The sequence below is a fragment of the Pelobates fuscus genome, chromosome 9, assembly GCF_036172605.1.
Source record: "Pelobates fuscus isolate aPelFus1 chromosome 9, aPelFus1.pri, whole genome shotgun sequence".
Taxonomy (NCBI): Eukaryota; Metazoa; Chordata; class Amphibia; order Anura; family Pelobatidae; genus Pelobates; species Pelobates fuscus.
Window position 1 is genome coordinate 8,392,999 of NC_086325.1, and position 15,249 is coordinate 8,408,247.

General features: G+C 43.5%; 1 protein-coding gene across 2 annotated transcripts in view; it reads left to right on the top strand.

The window, feature by feature from the left end:
- Nucleotides 1–14,690, top strand: part of MAP3K10 (mitogen-activated protein kinase kinase kinase 10) — a 35,818-nt gene extending 21,128 nt beyond the window's left edge. For both annotated transcript variants that reach the window (XM_063431069.1, XM_063431070.1), the window contains exons 6-12: nt 264–439; nt 3,988–4,228; nt 5,460–5,582; nt 6,838–6,976; nt 8,345–8,457; nt 10,210–10,926; nt 13,464–14,690. In XM_063431069.1, coding sequence (XP_063287139.1) covers nt 264–439; nt 3,988–4,228; nt 5,460–5,582; nt 6,838–6,976; nt 8,345–8,457; nt 10,210–10,926; nt 13,464–13,858 — 1,904 coding nt within the window. In that variant the 3' untranslated portion in view covers nt 13,859–14,690. The remainder of the gene's footprint in view (nt 1–263; nt 440–3,987; nt 4,229–5,459; nt 5,583–6,837; nt 6,977–8,344; nt 8,458–10,209; nt 10,927–13,463) is intronic.
- Nucleotides 14,691–15,249: the final 559 nt, after the last annotated feature.

Below are 15,249 nucleotides of genomic sequence, written 5' to 3' on the forward strand. Positions count from 1 at the left end.
CCACGAGTCGGCTGATAATCTAACGTCACATCTTAAAACACATGCTATGATTTCAATATTAAAAAGTAAATAAATTATGTTTGGATTGCTTTCTTTTTGCGTGAATATAATCCACAGGCTCGGCCAGCATGTTACTATGTTAAATAAAACACGCTTGGATAATTCTGTGTTCCATGTTTTGGAGAGTGTGGATGCTAGGGGTGACTGTTAGACTTTTGATGTACTGACACCATGTTTTTATTTTTAATTCTTTTTATACATAGCTTGCTGGAACCCCGATGCTCACAGCCGCCCATCCTTCTCCTGTATCTTGGAGCAGCTGATCACCATTGAACAGTCTGCAATGTTCCAGATGCCACTGGAGTCCTTCCATTCTCTGCAGGAGGACTGGAGGCTGGAGATCCAGCAGATGTTCGATGAATTGAGGACAAAAGAGAAGGTAAAGGTTGGGCTGGGAGGTTAGCCGTCATGGACTGGGACTGGGAGGAAACAATGGTTAGCCGTCATGGACTGGGAGGAAACAATGGTTAGCCGTCATGGACTGGGAGGAAACAATGGTTAGCCGTCATGGACTGGGAGGAAACAATGGTTAGCCGTCATGGACTGGGAGGAAACAATGGTTAGCCGTCATGGACTGGGAGGAAACAATGGTTAGCCGTCATGGACTGGGAGGAAACAATGGTTAGCCGTCATGGACTGGGAGGAAACAATGGTTAGCCGTCATGGACTGGGAGGAAACAATGGTTAGCCGTCATGGACTGGGAGGAAACAATGGTTAGCCGTCATGGACTGGGAGGAAACAATGGTTAGCCGTCATGGACTGGGAGGAAACAATGGTTAGCCGTCATGGACTGGGAGGAAACAATGGTTAGCCATCATGGACTGGGAGGAAACAAAGGTTAGCCGTCATGTACTGGGAGGAAACAATGGTTAGCCATCATGGACTGGGAAGTAAAAATGGTTAGCCGTTATGGACCGGGAGGAAACAATGGATAGCCGTCAAGAACTGGGGGGAAACAATGGTTAGCCGTCATGGACTGGGAGGAAACAATGGTTAGCCGTCATGGACTGGGAGGAAACAATGGTTAGCCGTCATGGACTGGGAGGAAACAATGGTTAGCCGTCATGGACTGGGAGGAACCAATGGTTAGCCGTCATGGACTGGGAGGAACCAATGGTTAGCCGTCATGGACTGGGAGGAACCAATGGTTAGCCGTCATGGACTGGGAGGAAACAATGGTTAGCCGTCATGGACTGGGAGGAAACAATGGTTAGCCATCATGGACTGGGAGGAAACAAAGGTTAGCCGTCATGGACTGGGAGGAAACAATGGTTAGCCGTCATGGACTGGGAGGAAACAATGGTTAGCCGTCATGGACTGGGAGGAAACAATGGTTAGCCGTCATGGACTGGGAGGAAACAATGGTTAGCCGTCATGGACTGGGAGGAAACAATGGTTAGCCGTCATGGACTGGGAGGAAACAATGGTTAGCCGTCATGGACTGGGAGGAAACAATGGTTAGCCATCATGGACTGGGAGGAAACAAAGGTTAGCCGTCATGGACTGGGAGGAAACAATGGTTAGCCGTCATGGACTGGGAGGAAACAATGGTTAGCCGTCATGGACTGGGAGGAAACAATGGTTAGCCGTCATGGACTGGGAGGAAACAATGGTTAGCCGTCATGGACTGGGAGGAAACAATGGTTAGCCGTCATGGACTGGGAGGAAACAATGGTTAGCCGTCATGGACTGGGAGGAAACAATGGTTAGCCATCATGGACTGGGAGGAAACAAAGGTTAGCCGTCATGTACTGGGAGGAAACAATGGTTAGCCATCATGGACTGGGAAGTAAAAATGGTTAGCCGTTATGGACCGGGAGGAAACAATGGATAGCCGTCAAGAACTGGGGGGAAACAATGGTTAGCCGTCAAGAACTGGGGGGAAACAATGGTTAGCCGTCAAGAACTGGGGGGAAACAAAGGTTAGCCATCATGGACCGGGAGGAAACAATGGGTAGCCGTCATGGACTGGGAGGAAACAATGGTTAGCCGTCATGGACTGGGAGGAAACAATGGTTAGCCGTCATGGACTGGGAGGAAACAATGGTTAGCCGTCATGGACTGGGAGGAAACAATGGTTAGCCATCATGGACTGGGAGGAAACAAAGGTTAGCCGTCATGGACTGGGAGGAAACAATGGTTAGCCGTCATGGACTGGGAGGAAACAATGGTTAGCCATCATGGACTGGGAAGAAACAATGGTTAGCCATCATGGACTGGGAAGAAACAATGGTTAGCCATCATGGACTGGGTAGAAACAATGGTTAGATGTCATGTATCGACTGTAAGCTCGTTTGAGCAGAGTCCATATCAAACTATGGTCCCTGTAAGTTTTTTTTTGTAATTGTCCTATTTATAGTTAAATCCCCCCTCTCATAATATTGTAAAGCGCTACGGAATCTGTTGGCGCTATATAAATGGCAATAATAATGAACTGGGGGGAGGAAAATTGGGAGGAAACAATGGCCTCCAGTCTCTTCTGTCTCTATCTTACGTGGTCAGCATGAGAAACCTGAAGATGCAAGTTAATCTAAATTATAGATGGTGACCAGATCTTCCCATTTAAAGGGAACCTATCAGCCGTCAAAAAAAAGCAAATCTTAATACCTAATGCAGTTTATATGAAGGGAGATAACTCAAGGGGTGGGTGTTTAAACAGCTCCATCTGTTGCTCCTGCTCAAACCTGGTTAATTTACTGGTTCAATTCATTGGTTTCTATTGCAGTGGTCATAATATCCTCTCATTCACAAGCCATTTGCAAGTAAAAATTCCCTGGGGTGAGTGTGCCAAGGACCCTGCAGACTGGTAGGCCTTTAGTAATGTTGGACTTGAAATAGTGAGCCATTTGCATTGAGTGATAAACACACCTATATCTTAAAAACCTAATTGTGTCCAAACCAGATAAAAACAAAATGTGATATTATGTCTGAAAATAATAATTACTGTCATTTATTTTCATGTTCATTGTTCATGTTTCACGTCATTTATTTATTGCTATTCAGAAATTTACTCAAATTCACATAGTTAATATAATTACATTCACAAAGAAATTGTTTTACTGGGAAGAATACGTTGAAATGTTGGTTGCTAAAGGAACACTCCAGGCACCATAGCCACTGTAGCATGCTGGAGTGTTTATGGTGCCAGGAGTAAACTTATGCTCCCCCGCCCCCTCCTTTGTAAGCAATCAAACTTTTGAGAACAGTTTACTTCGTAAATGGGGTTCGTGTGGGTACCACTCGCCACCGCCACTGTTTCAGACAGAGAGCCAGAAGCTGTGTGTTTGTTGTGAGCCTGTCGTTGGAGGGCTTCTCTCACTGGCTGAGCACGATCAGCTGACGCCAGTTTTCAGGTACAATGTCTGACGGCGCTGGTAGAAAATGTCCTGACTGATGCAATGGTTATTGCAAAAATGCACTCACAAGGCATTGTCTGCAGGAGATGGGGGACAGCGTAAAGGGGCTTTTTTTTTTTCGACCTTGAGTACATACTTCAAATGATCCCTGTTTTATATAATTGGTACTTCATACAAACCGTAATTTTGTCTACAATTGAACTGAAATAGTGGCAAAATTCACGGCACTGGAAAACCTGTAAAAATAAATGGGGTGGATTTCTCCCCCTCCCCCTCAAAAAGCACATATATTAAATTAATAATTTAAGGTTTGTTTCTATTTTATTACATTTCACATCTTGATTAATGAGGTCTCTCAGAATGCCGTCAATAAGCTAATATTGCCACTGGCCTGTTTCCTTAACAAGAACTTCACATTATTACAAATCATGCAAAGGGTTAAATATGGGAGTGTAAATTAATAGAAGGATTTTATAACCTGGAAAAATTACATGGATTAAACAGTTTAATGTTTTATTTAATTTTAGTTTTACTTCTTTTTTGACTTTACTTTAAATTTCTCTCCATTAGGAGCTGCGCAGTCGGGAAGAGGAGCTTGTACGAGCTGCTGAGGAGCAGAGGAACCTGGAGGAGATGTTGAGGAGGAGGGAGCAGGAGCTGGCTGAGAGAGAGATCGATATTGTGGAGCGGGAGCTGAATATAATTATGTACCAAATGTATCAGGAGAAGCCTAAAGTGAAGAAACGGAAGGGCAACTTCAAAAAGAGCCGCTTAAAGCACAAGGATGGAAATCGCATCAGCTTACCCTCAGGTAGACAGCAGCTATGGGCCATACCATGATTTGCAGCGGGGTACGATAGAGGCCTGTGAGAGCAAACTGTTTAAAGGCTTATGGAACTAATCATTTCATGCAGAGTGGATATTACAAAAGCATTTGGGGAAAAATCAATTTCCTGTAATTTGAAATAAGGCTTATTGAGAACAAACCATGTTCAGCAGTGGGGAGACCTGGAGGCCATTTCAGGTATAGGGGATATTGTAAAGCCTATGTGAGTAAAACATTTGCTATAAAGTGGAATGAATCCTACAACTAGTAGAAAGCATAGAGAACAAATCATTTTTTGATACAGTGGATAAAGTAAGTATTCTGTGAAAGGTTTAAAATATCCGTAATCGAGGAGATTTAGATAAAGGACAACAGTCATGGAATTTTATACAAAAAACGCTGTTCAACACATCTATGTGAGACGGCTTCAACCAACACACCAATAAATATAACGCCTGATCCTGGTATTGGAGTTCTCCCTTGTAAGAGCACAGGGAATTGTGTCTCGTTTATCTGCACAATTATTTTATCTCTCCTTTTATACAATCCCAAATGGCCAAACTGCCCGTCATATTATAGATCAGCATTTATAGTGTGCTGTTATCCAATTCTCATTTTTATTGCATTTAATGAAACTTATTGATATATTTTGATATTTATTTATTTGAGAGAAAATGTCCTCTTTTATCTGGCTGAGCGGCCATGTTGGGTCGGACTCCACCGTTACCTGACCAACTGCTGCTCCACCTAACTTGCTGTAACTGCTGCAGGTTCACACAGAGCGATCACAGCAGCAGCAAGTTAGGCTGAGCAGCAGTTGGTCAGATAACGGTAGAGTCTGACCCAACATGGCCGCTCAGCCAGATAAAAAGTGAGTCTTTCTCAAATAAAATCAATATTCATCAATTAAAAAATATGTAATTGTTTTATTAAATATTATAAACTTAAAAACATGGGAAGTGAAAATTTGATGTCAGCTGTCCTTTACTGTTGTGTATAATTTGAGCAAAACTATTTGGTGTCACAGGGAGTCTATAAAGATCTGTGGAGAACATTATTTTATTTGTATTTACAATTGTTACTCCTGTAACGATTTTGATTCATTTATTTGGAGAGGAGGAGGTCAACTGACTCTTTAGGGTACATGGTTGTTGTATGTGAGGGCCATGTGATGATCTTGGGGTGCAAAATATTCATACTTGTTTTTTCTTACTAGGTTTTGAACATAAAATAACGGTACAGGCATCCCCAACCTTGGACAAGTGCAAAGGTCAAGGGACGAGTAACTGCAGCCCCCCAGGAAGTCCTCTCCTAATCCCACGGCTTCGAGCCATCCGATGTATGTTATTCTGCTATTTCCTGCAGAAACCCAGCTTTTATTTATTTCAAAATAATACCTGCCATTTATACACCCTACACTCGTTAAAATGAGGGCTCAACAGCACCAGGCAGTATCAGGAAACCTGGTATTGTATTATAAAATATTACATTAATGCCCTATCCTGTGGGAGCAGACCATCCTCGAGCCATTGGGTCTGTAATGGAGAACCTCCAGGAATGTGGATAGTCAGTCAGTGGGTTTTGATATGCTTAGTAACGCTGGGTGCCTGGCTTTGATTAAGATAGTTGGTTTATTGAAGACGGTTTTCCAGTGATGGTGTTTAGTCTGGGTTTGATCAGGAAGAGCAGAGAGATCTCCTAAGCATCAATCCTCTAGATAAGTGGTTCCCAAATCAGTCCTCATAGTCAACCAAGTTTTATTCTAATACAGATACTGACAATGCCTGGATTGTTGGTGTGTCGTTAGGACTGGTTTGGAAACCACTGCTAGATAAAGCTAGGGTGGCACTCGTTTATTAAGGCCACAAATCCCAGCTCACCTTGTGGTTATCTATACTAAGGATACCCAGCATACCATGACCAGACTGCTGCGTGACGGAGATGGACATTGAAAAGCATGTCTGAGCAGGACCTACTCTAAACTTGGTCTTAACTTGATTCAGCTCTTTTCCACTCAATTCCATCTGAAACATGTTGGGTGTGAAGGATTACTAGGTAGCAATGTGATTAAATGGGATTATTCTACTACTTAAATCCCAGGAAGCTAAGGATATCGATGGAAAACCATACGCATTTTATTTAGTATTTTTTGATAAACTTTTCAATGGTTTATGATTTTTGGATACAATTTTACAATGGTCATATATATATATATATGTATTTATTGTTTTGTTATATTGAAATTTATATATGATATTTATTGATATTTTAATATTTTGAAAAGAACACAGTACTCATTTGCAAAGCTTATCCAAAAATATTAAATTGAAGCCATAACCATCTATCCTTGGTCAATTATTGTGGGTACTCAAATCATTTTGAATCAGGGGGAAGCTAAATTGGGAACTAAAATGTCCATTATGCTGGCTGAAATAGGGTTTATTAAGGTCCTTAGTTGGCTGAGGAATACGGGAGAGCTACAACTTTACGTCAAATCATCACAATAACCTTGTGACAAAAGCACCATTTGTAGAGCTGTAAAGGGCAAATAAATCCTGATTATTTTGATGTGTATGGCTTCTTTTACATTATAGTGACCCCAGTGGATGGCAGTAAGACATGGGGACGTAGCTCCATCGTCAAAAAAGAGGAGGTGACTTCCAACAAGAAGAAAGGCCGGACGTGGGGCCCCAGCTCTACTCAGCCCAAGGAGCGAGCTGGTGGTGAAGAGAGGTAAAGATGGCAAGTGTACATCCCATCAGTTCCTAACCTTCTTCTTAGAGCCACCAGCATCCAGAGTGAAGGCACCTTCAGTGTCTCTTTAACACCACTGGAGTCTGGTTTTTGTCACAGTCTGCATGGATCAGACACGCTAGGCCGGCCTGCTAAGCTCACTTTAGTGTTAAGCTTGTCACCAGGATGGGGCTGGTATAACCTCAGGACAAATCAGTTTTTGTTGGAGTCCAAATGATGACACCTCTGTAGTGAATAAACAAAGTGTTGTGACACTCCTGGGGACAGGTATGGGAACCATCTTACCTCCTGGTAGTCTCTGGGTGAAGGCCCAAAAACCCCAGGTAATAGTATTCAGTATAAAGTCCACAGGCTCAACAGGAAGGATACATATTGAAGTTTTAATGAAGGAACACGTAAAAATTATGTATTAAAGCCAATAAGTATCCTTACTGTTAAACCTGTGGGCTTATACTGAACACCTCTCTGGTGAATAAAGAGTTTTCTGTTTATTAAAACTTTTTTATTTGGACTTAGAATAGCTTGCCAAAAGATGAAGAAAGCTGCCAGCCTGGAGTAATTCTATTTTCTGAGCAGAATATACGGTTCTGATCCAAGTTCATGTATTTTCTTTCAATATAGGACATATCTGGTACCCCAGTACTTGGTAATATAGAGCATTTGTAGTACTTGGTAATATAGAGCATTTGTAGTACTTGGTAATATAGAGCATTCGTAGTACCCGGTAATATAGAGCATTCGTAGTACCCGGTAATATAGAGCATTCGTAGTACTCGGTAATATAGAGCATTCGTAGTACTCTGTGAATTGGGGCACCCTAGAATTTGGTAATATTGGGCATCCTTGGTATTTGGTAATATAGAGCATTCATGGTATTTGGTGATATAGAAAATCCCTGGCACTCTGTGAAATGGGACACCCTAGAATTTGGTAATATTGGGCATCCTTGGTACTTTGTAATATAGGACATACCTTCCCTGATGAAGTAAGCGCAGTCCTACAAAACGCGTAGGGATTCAGTGATCGCCATAGTGTTCGCTGTCTGTATTGACGCCTCCCGGATACCATACCGGTGTAGCAGGTGTGTATGCACTGTGGTCTGTGGGTGGAGGAAACCACAGTGGCATTTACCGTATATCACAATTGGTTTGCTGTATCTATAGTGCCTGTATATTGGCACAACACTCGGTAGTACCTTGGTTTGGGTTTTTAATGCATTTTATGGTTCAATAAACCTATTAAACTGCACTTCTATTCTTTGTCTTATCTACGTACCTCGTATAATAAGAAGCCATTGGAAATCAAGGCTGATCGTGTGTTAAAGATGATTTTTTTCCTATTCTGCAGGTTGAAGTCCTTGGGAGAAGGCAGCAAGCAGTGGTCTAGCAGTGCACCAAACCTTGGAAAATCCCCCAAGCATACCCCCATTAGTGCGGGCTTTGCCAGCCTCACCGAAATGGGTACGTACCTGAAATTGGAAAAACAGGAGGACAAGGGCTTATTTGTTTGGGGTTGATATCAAGGCCTGGAAAAAAGAAGTGTATTCTTTCCATAAACCCTTTAAAGCTTATACCGCTTCTCACATTAAAGAGGCAGCAATCCCATTTCTAATCTGTATTATTATTATTATTATTATATATAGCTTTCTTTCTATCTAAGTTTAATAATCCCATATCAGCAATTCTGTTTATAGGAGCATTTCATTCACAGCAGCGCCCCCTAGTGATTTCTCTGAAGCAGGTTCAGAGCGACAGCTAAGATTGCGTCCCATGATTATAAATTACGCTATAACTGAGCTGTGCTTCCTGAATGCGTGCACCGCCATTGTAAGCGCTCGCCATTTTCATGTAAAACGCATTGCTGTCACACTGTTACAGACGGTATATTTAAATATTTAACGATTAGATGACCATATTGTTGGAGGATATGTTTCATCTCCTATTCATACATATATGCGTTGGCATACATGGGGGCCATCGCTGCCCCCATGGATGTTCCTGCTATCTGTAAGTACCACTGTGATTCGAAGCGAAAATAGTTGTTTTGTAAAGCAATGTTTAAAAGTTCCAGAACAAACTCAATAGACGGACCATGATAGCTTGCTGAATGGGTGAGGAGACTCCGCATGGCTTGTACACCATCCTCATGTGGGATAATTGTGTATAGACTCCCCACATCCATTGTAATAAGGACCCCATCGAATTCTCCAACTTGCAAATCAGGAGTATCCCTAATACAGGTACTCAAAGATGTTACAGGGTCTTTGAAAATGTAGTCTAGGTACTGCTGAGACTATTGGGCGGCCGGGCGGTGTTTTCTGATTTTTATGTATTTTTGGTAATGTATAAATTACCGGAGTTCTGGGATATTTCTTTTGAAGGTACTGGAACAATTCCAGATCAATATGTCCTGCTTGTAAACCATAGTGTAGTGACTCACTGATTCTGTTAGCAATCAGATTTGTAGGATCACTATCCAATCGCTGATAGGTGTTAGAATCCTTTAGTTCTCCTCAGCGTATTCAGAGTAATTTAAAATTACTATCCCGCCTCCTTTATCCGCCGATCGAATCACAATTGTTGGATCAGTAGCTAGATTTCTTATTAACTCATGTTCTTTTCTTGAGAGATTGGAGTGTGTTGGTCTATGTTTCTTCAATATAGCGTCAGTGTCATTTTGAACCGTTGACAAAAAGGATTTAATCGCCACTTGGGTGAAGGGGTTTCAAAAGAACTGGGGATTTTAAATTTGTAAGGTGTTCCGGTAGTAGATGGAGGTGTCAGAAAAGATTTTGATTTCTGAAAAAAATCTTTTAATCTAACTGTACGGCCAAATTTAAATAACTCTATATCCCATTGGAAATGATTAGGGGGAGTAGTGGGTATAAATGAAAGGCCTTTACTCAAGATATTAACTTCCAAAGGTGACAATTTCCTTGTAAATAAATTGAAAATTGGGATCACTTGCGTATCGGCGGTTTCCCTTTTAGACCAGTGGGTCTATATTAGCCGGTGTATATCATATTGTCATCTATATATATATTAGCCGGTGTATTATTATTATTATTATTATTATTATTATTTATTTATATATATATATATTTATTAGCCGGTGTATATCATATTTTTAGAAACATATTAGTTTGTGTATATTAATATATATCTACCGTATATTAGCCGGTGTATATTATTTTATTATTATCTCCTTTTCAGAGGAATACACCGATTCCGATGGTTCTGTTCCCCAATCTCCATATTCGACTCCATCCTACCTCTCGCTGCCTCTCCAGTCCGATGGGAAAAACCACACGGAGGACACGGGACTCTGCGCATCCTCGGCGTCTGACAGCCCTAAACGTGGATCCCGCAGGAAGAGTGAGCTGGTTTTACTGGGGTGTGCATCACTTTTGGCTGCTGTCGCCCTAGGAAACGACCTGTCGGAACTGGTGCCACAGGAAGAGAAAAGAAAGGGCATCTTCCAGTGGGGAGGGAAAGGTCCTAGGAAGGGATCCAGCTCGCCCAGCCGAACCTTAAATAAAGGAGAAGAAGCAGTTATTCCACCCACCTCGGTGACTCTCATCTCATTGTCTTCCCTCTCGGACTGCAATTCCACCCGATCCCTGATTCGCTCGGACAGTGAAGATACCGGTTTGGGGACAGACAATACGCCCAGCAGGCATGGTGGATCAGAGAAGGACAGAGGCAGTCAAGGCAGCTCTGGATATAACCCACTGGTAGACTACAAGGTGGAAAGCTTCAAGAAAGACCCACGGCAGTCTCTGACTCCTACCCATGTTACTGCGGCCAGAGCCAACTCCACCGTCAGCAAAGGCCACAGACGGACTCCATCTGATGGGGCCATAAGGCAGGTGACGCCAGGCCACAAACGTTCTCCTTCAGATGGCAGTACCCCTCAGCTCTGTGACACAGGTCAGTGACGCCACCTAGTGGCTAAATGAAAAGGGAACATTTACGCCCCATGAACAATGTGGGTAAATTAGTAATTCAGTTTCAGTTTTTTGATCTGTCATATTGAGAGAACAGAGTGATTAGTCTCCCGTTTACCCTAATGTCAGGGCTGTAATCCGCTAATTTAATAAAACAATGGCTGAAGACCGATCCGGCTCCCAGTAACGGCACCTTCATTCTAAATATCTGCTACTAGCTGGTACAGGCCAAACCGGAGTCTGCATGGTAACCCGTGGCAAGGCAGGTGTCTTTTGGACTTCATTCCCATAATGCTCAGCACCCGATAACTGTCTGAGAGTATTGGAGCATGTAGTCCACATCAACATATTTAGTGAATAGCTCTTTACCAGCAAACCAAGTATTTCCTCATCTGTTACCGAGGTCCTTCCTAATATTACCCCTTTATAGCCCTTTGTGGTAATTCTGGGGAGCGACCGGGCAGTGGTTCTTTTACCATTCTTTGTGAAAACAATCATTTCTCAGCGATCTTAGTGACGTCACATGCATTGCCATTATTACTATACAAATAACTAAGATAAGCTGGATACAAGTTACTTTACTTGGTTATCTGTATATTGATATACTGTGAGACACCATTATATTGCGTGTTGTTTCCTCTGTTACTTACTAATAAAACCTTTACTAAAAGGGATATTTAATTATCACCATTCAGCCAAAACCCATAAGAATCTGCCCATTCACCATCAGACCCTGAGAATCTGCCCATTCACCATCAGACCCTGAGAATCTGCCCATTCACCATCAGACCCTGAGAATCTGCCCATTCACCATCAGACCCTGAGAATCTGCCCATTCACCATCAGACCCTGAGAATCTGCCCATTCACCATCAGACCCTGAGAATCTGCCCATTCACCATCAGACCCTGAGAATCTGCCCATTCACCATCAGACCCTGAGAATCTGCCCATTCACCATCAGACCCTGAGAATCTGCCCATTCACCATCAGACCCTGAGAATCTGCCCATTCACCATCAGACCCTGAGAATCTGCCCATTCACCATCAGACCCTGAGAATCTGCCCATTCACCATCAGACCCTGAGAATCTGCCCATTCACCATCAGACCCTGAGAATCTGCCCATTCACCATCAGACCCTGAGAATCTGCCCATTCACCATCAGACCCTGAGAATCTGCCCATTCACCATCAGACCCTGAGAATCTGCCCATTCACCATCAGACCCTGAGAATCTGCTCATTCACCATCAGACCCCGAGAATCTGCCCATTCACCATCAGACCCCGAGAATCTGCCCATTCACCATCAGACCCTGAGAATCTGCCCATTCACCATCAGACCCTGAGAATCTGCCCATTCACCATCAGACCCTGAGAATCTGCCCATTCACCATCAGACCCTGAGAATCTGCCCATTCACCATCAGACCCTGAGAATCTGCCCATTCACCATCAGACCCTGAGAATCTGCCCATTCACCATCAGACCCTGAGAATCTGCCCATTCACCATCAGACCCTGAGAATCTGCCCATTCACCATCAGACCCTGAGAATCTGCCCATTCACCATCAGACCCTGAGAATCTGCCCATTCACCATCAGACCCTGAGAATCTGCCCATTCACCATCAGACCCTGAGAATCTGCCCATTCACCATCAGACCCTGAGAATCTGCCCATTCACCATCAGACCCTGAGAATCTGCCCATTCACCATCAGACCCTGAGAATCTGCCCATTCACCATCAGACCCTGAGAATCTGCCCATTCACCATCAGACCCTGAGAATCTGCCCATTCACCATCAGACCCTGAGAATCTGCCCATTCACCATCAGACCCTGAGAATCTGCCCATTCACCATCAGACCCTGAGAATCTGCCCATTCACCATCAGACCCTGAGAATCTGCCCATTCACCATCAGACCCTGAGAATCTGCCCATTCACCATCAGACCCTGAGAATCTGCCCATTCACCATCAGACCCTGAGAATCTGCCCATTCACCATCAGACCCTGAGAATCTGCCCATTCACCATCAGACCCTGAGAATCTGCCCATTCACCATCAGACACAGAGAATCTGCCCATTCACCATCAGACACAGAGAATCTGCTATTTACTAAGAGACCCTGAGAATCTGCCCATTCACCCTCAGACACAGTCTGCCATTTACTAAGAGACCCGGAGAATATGTCCATTCACCTTCCAACACAGAGAATCTGCCATTCACTAAGAGACCCTGAGAATCTGCCCATTGACTGTCAGATACAGAGAATCTGCCTCTTTTATCCATTTTACCATGGGAACTTGAGAATGTGCCCAATCCCCTCCCCATTCCACGACCCTGAGAATTTGTGAATTTCGCCTGAGATCTCTTCTCTGCGAACTTAAAAGACCCAAGAATACAGTTCAGTCTTTCCTTTAGTCACCATAAGTCTTGGGGTCACCTGGAGTGGTTCGTGTTTAGTTAGTGATTTTTCTCTAATTTGTCTATTCAGGATGTTTTTCTCGATTTTATCTCACAGGTTCCAAAGATTCCTCTCCCTTTCCTCGTCTACCAGATCCCCACTTTGTGTTTCCACCCCCATCCCGACGTAAGCCAACCGACAAGGACTTGGCTGTAGAAAGACCGACCACCCTTGAATTTGCTCCTAGACCTCGTCCATCCGCCAGCCGACCTCGACTGGACCCCTGGAGATTTGTCTCCATCTCAAGGACACAGAGTTCCTCCACTCCGAGTAGTGGTGGGGATGAGCCCACCAGCGGGTCTACAGACGGCATGCAGGTGGGGGGAACAGAGGAGACCTTGCTTGACATGGAAGTGGAAGGGCAGAGCCTGGACAGCACTGTACCCCTTTGTGGAGTGGGGATAGGGCCTCAGACTGACCCTTGTTATAATATGGATACAGACGTGTCTTAATATCAGTGACTGCTGACATGGAGTATTACAAGGCCGCCATTTTCACAGCGAGAAGGGGGTCTTAATGAATGTATTTTGTGGTTGAAAAACAACGGGTATAACTAGCAATTATTTAGGTGATCTAAAAGCTGCAGGGACCCTATGGACCAAGACTGATAAACTTCAGCTTTACAATTGCTGCTGGACTGCAAATCTCATCACCATCAATCAGCTTCCAACAGCTGGTGGACTGTAGGGCCCGGCCGCGTGCGGCTCCATACGCACCGTGTGGGATTCTAATGGCTCCCTTAATTTAACTACATGTAACTGTCTGACAGAGAGGGACAGGACCTCTCACTCCAGCTATTCAACGGGTCAGGAGGGAGGGGGGCAGTAATAATCTGCATGAGACAGATCTATTAATAAAGTATGTCGCCACTCTCAGTGTTAATATTAAATCTCGATATTAGATGCAGACCCAGCTGTCAATAAATAAATCTGGATCATGTATTCCGTTCGTATAAGTATCGATGAACAGGTGACGTCTAGTAAATAATAATCACAATCAATTTTCGAAGAAAAAGCAAAATGTATTTATGACCAAGTATCATTATACATAAACAGAGATCCAACAATTAGTCTCCAAACATGGGAAGAATAAATGCGATATTAAGGCTTTGTCACAGTCATTCATTTTTCCTTCCACTGAAGATCTTACTGCATTCATCTTCTTTTGGATAAAGAGTAGCATTAAACCGGTATTTGTGTAACCCGATTGCCCTACGCTAGACATGGTGCTGGACTTGGCTCCTGTCCTAAAAGATTGGCCGCCTACGATTGTGCTTTGTCTAATGTCCAGGGTTGACATCCCTAGTGATTTACCTTAGTTCCGAACCATTGGGCCTTTTATAAAATCATTTTTACAACTACTTGAGTTGGTATAAAATAGGTCAAACTTTCTTCAGGTTCTCTTCAAATATCCTACTTTTGAATGAAGAGTGGTCAGATCCCCTACATTAGATATAAACCCAGCGCTGTCTGAGCCTGTCCTGATAACATGCGGTCAGATCCCCTACATTAGATATAAACCCAGCGCTGTCTTAGCCTGTCCTGATAATGTGCAGTCAGTACATTAGATCTAAACCCAGCGCTGTCTCAGCCTGTCCTGATAACGTGCAGTCAGATCCCCTACATTAGATATAAACCCAGCGCTGTCTGAGCCTGTCCTGATAATGTGCAGTCAGATCCCCTACATTAGATATAAACCCAGCGCTGTCTGAGCCTGTCATGATAACGTGTGGTCAGATCCCCTACATTAAATATAAACCCAGCGCTGTCTTAGCCTGTCCTGATAATGTGCAGTCAGTACATTAGATATAAACCCAGCGCTGTCTGAGCCTTTCCTGATAACG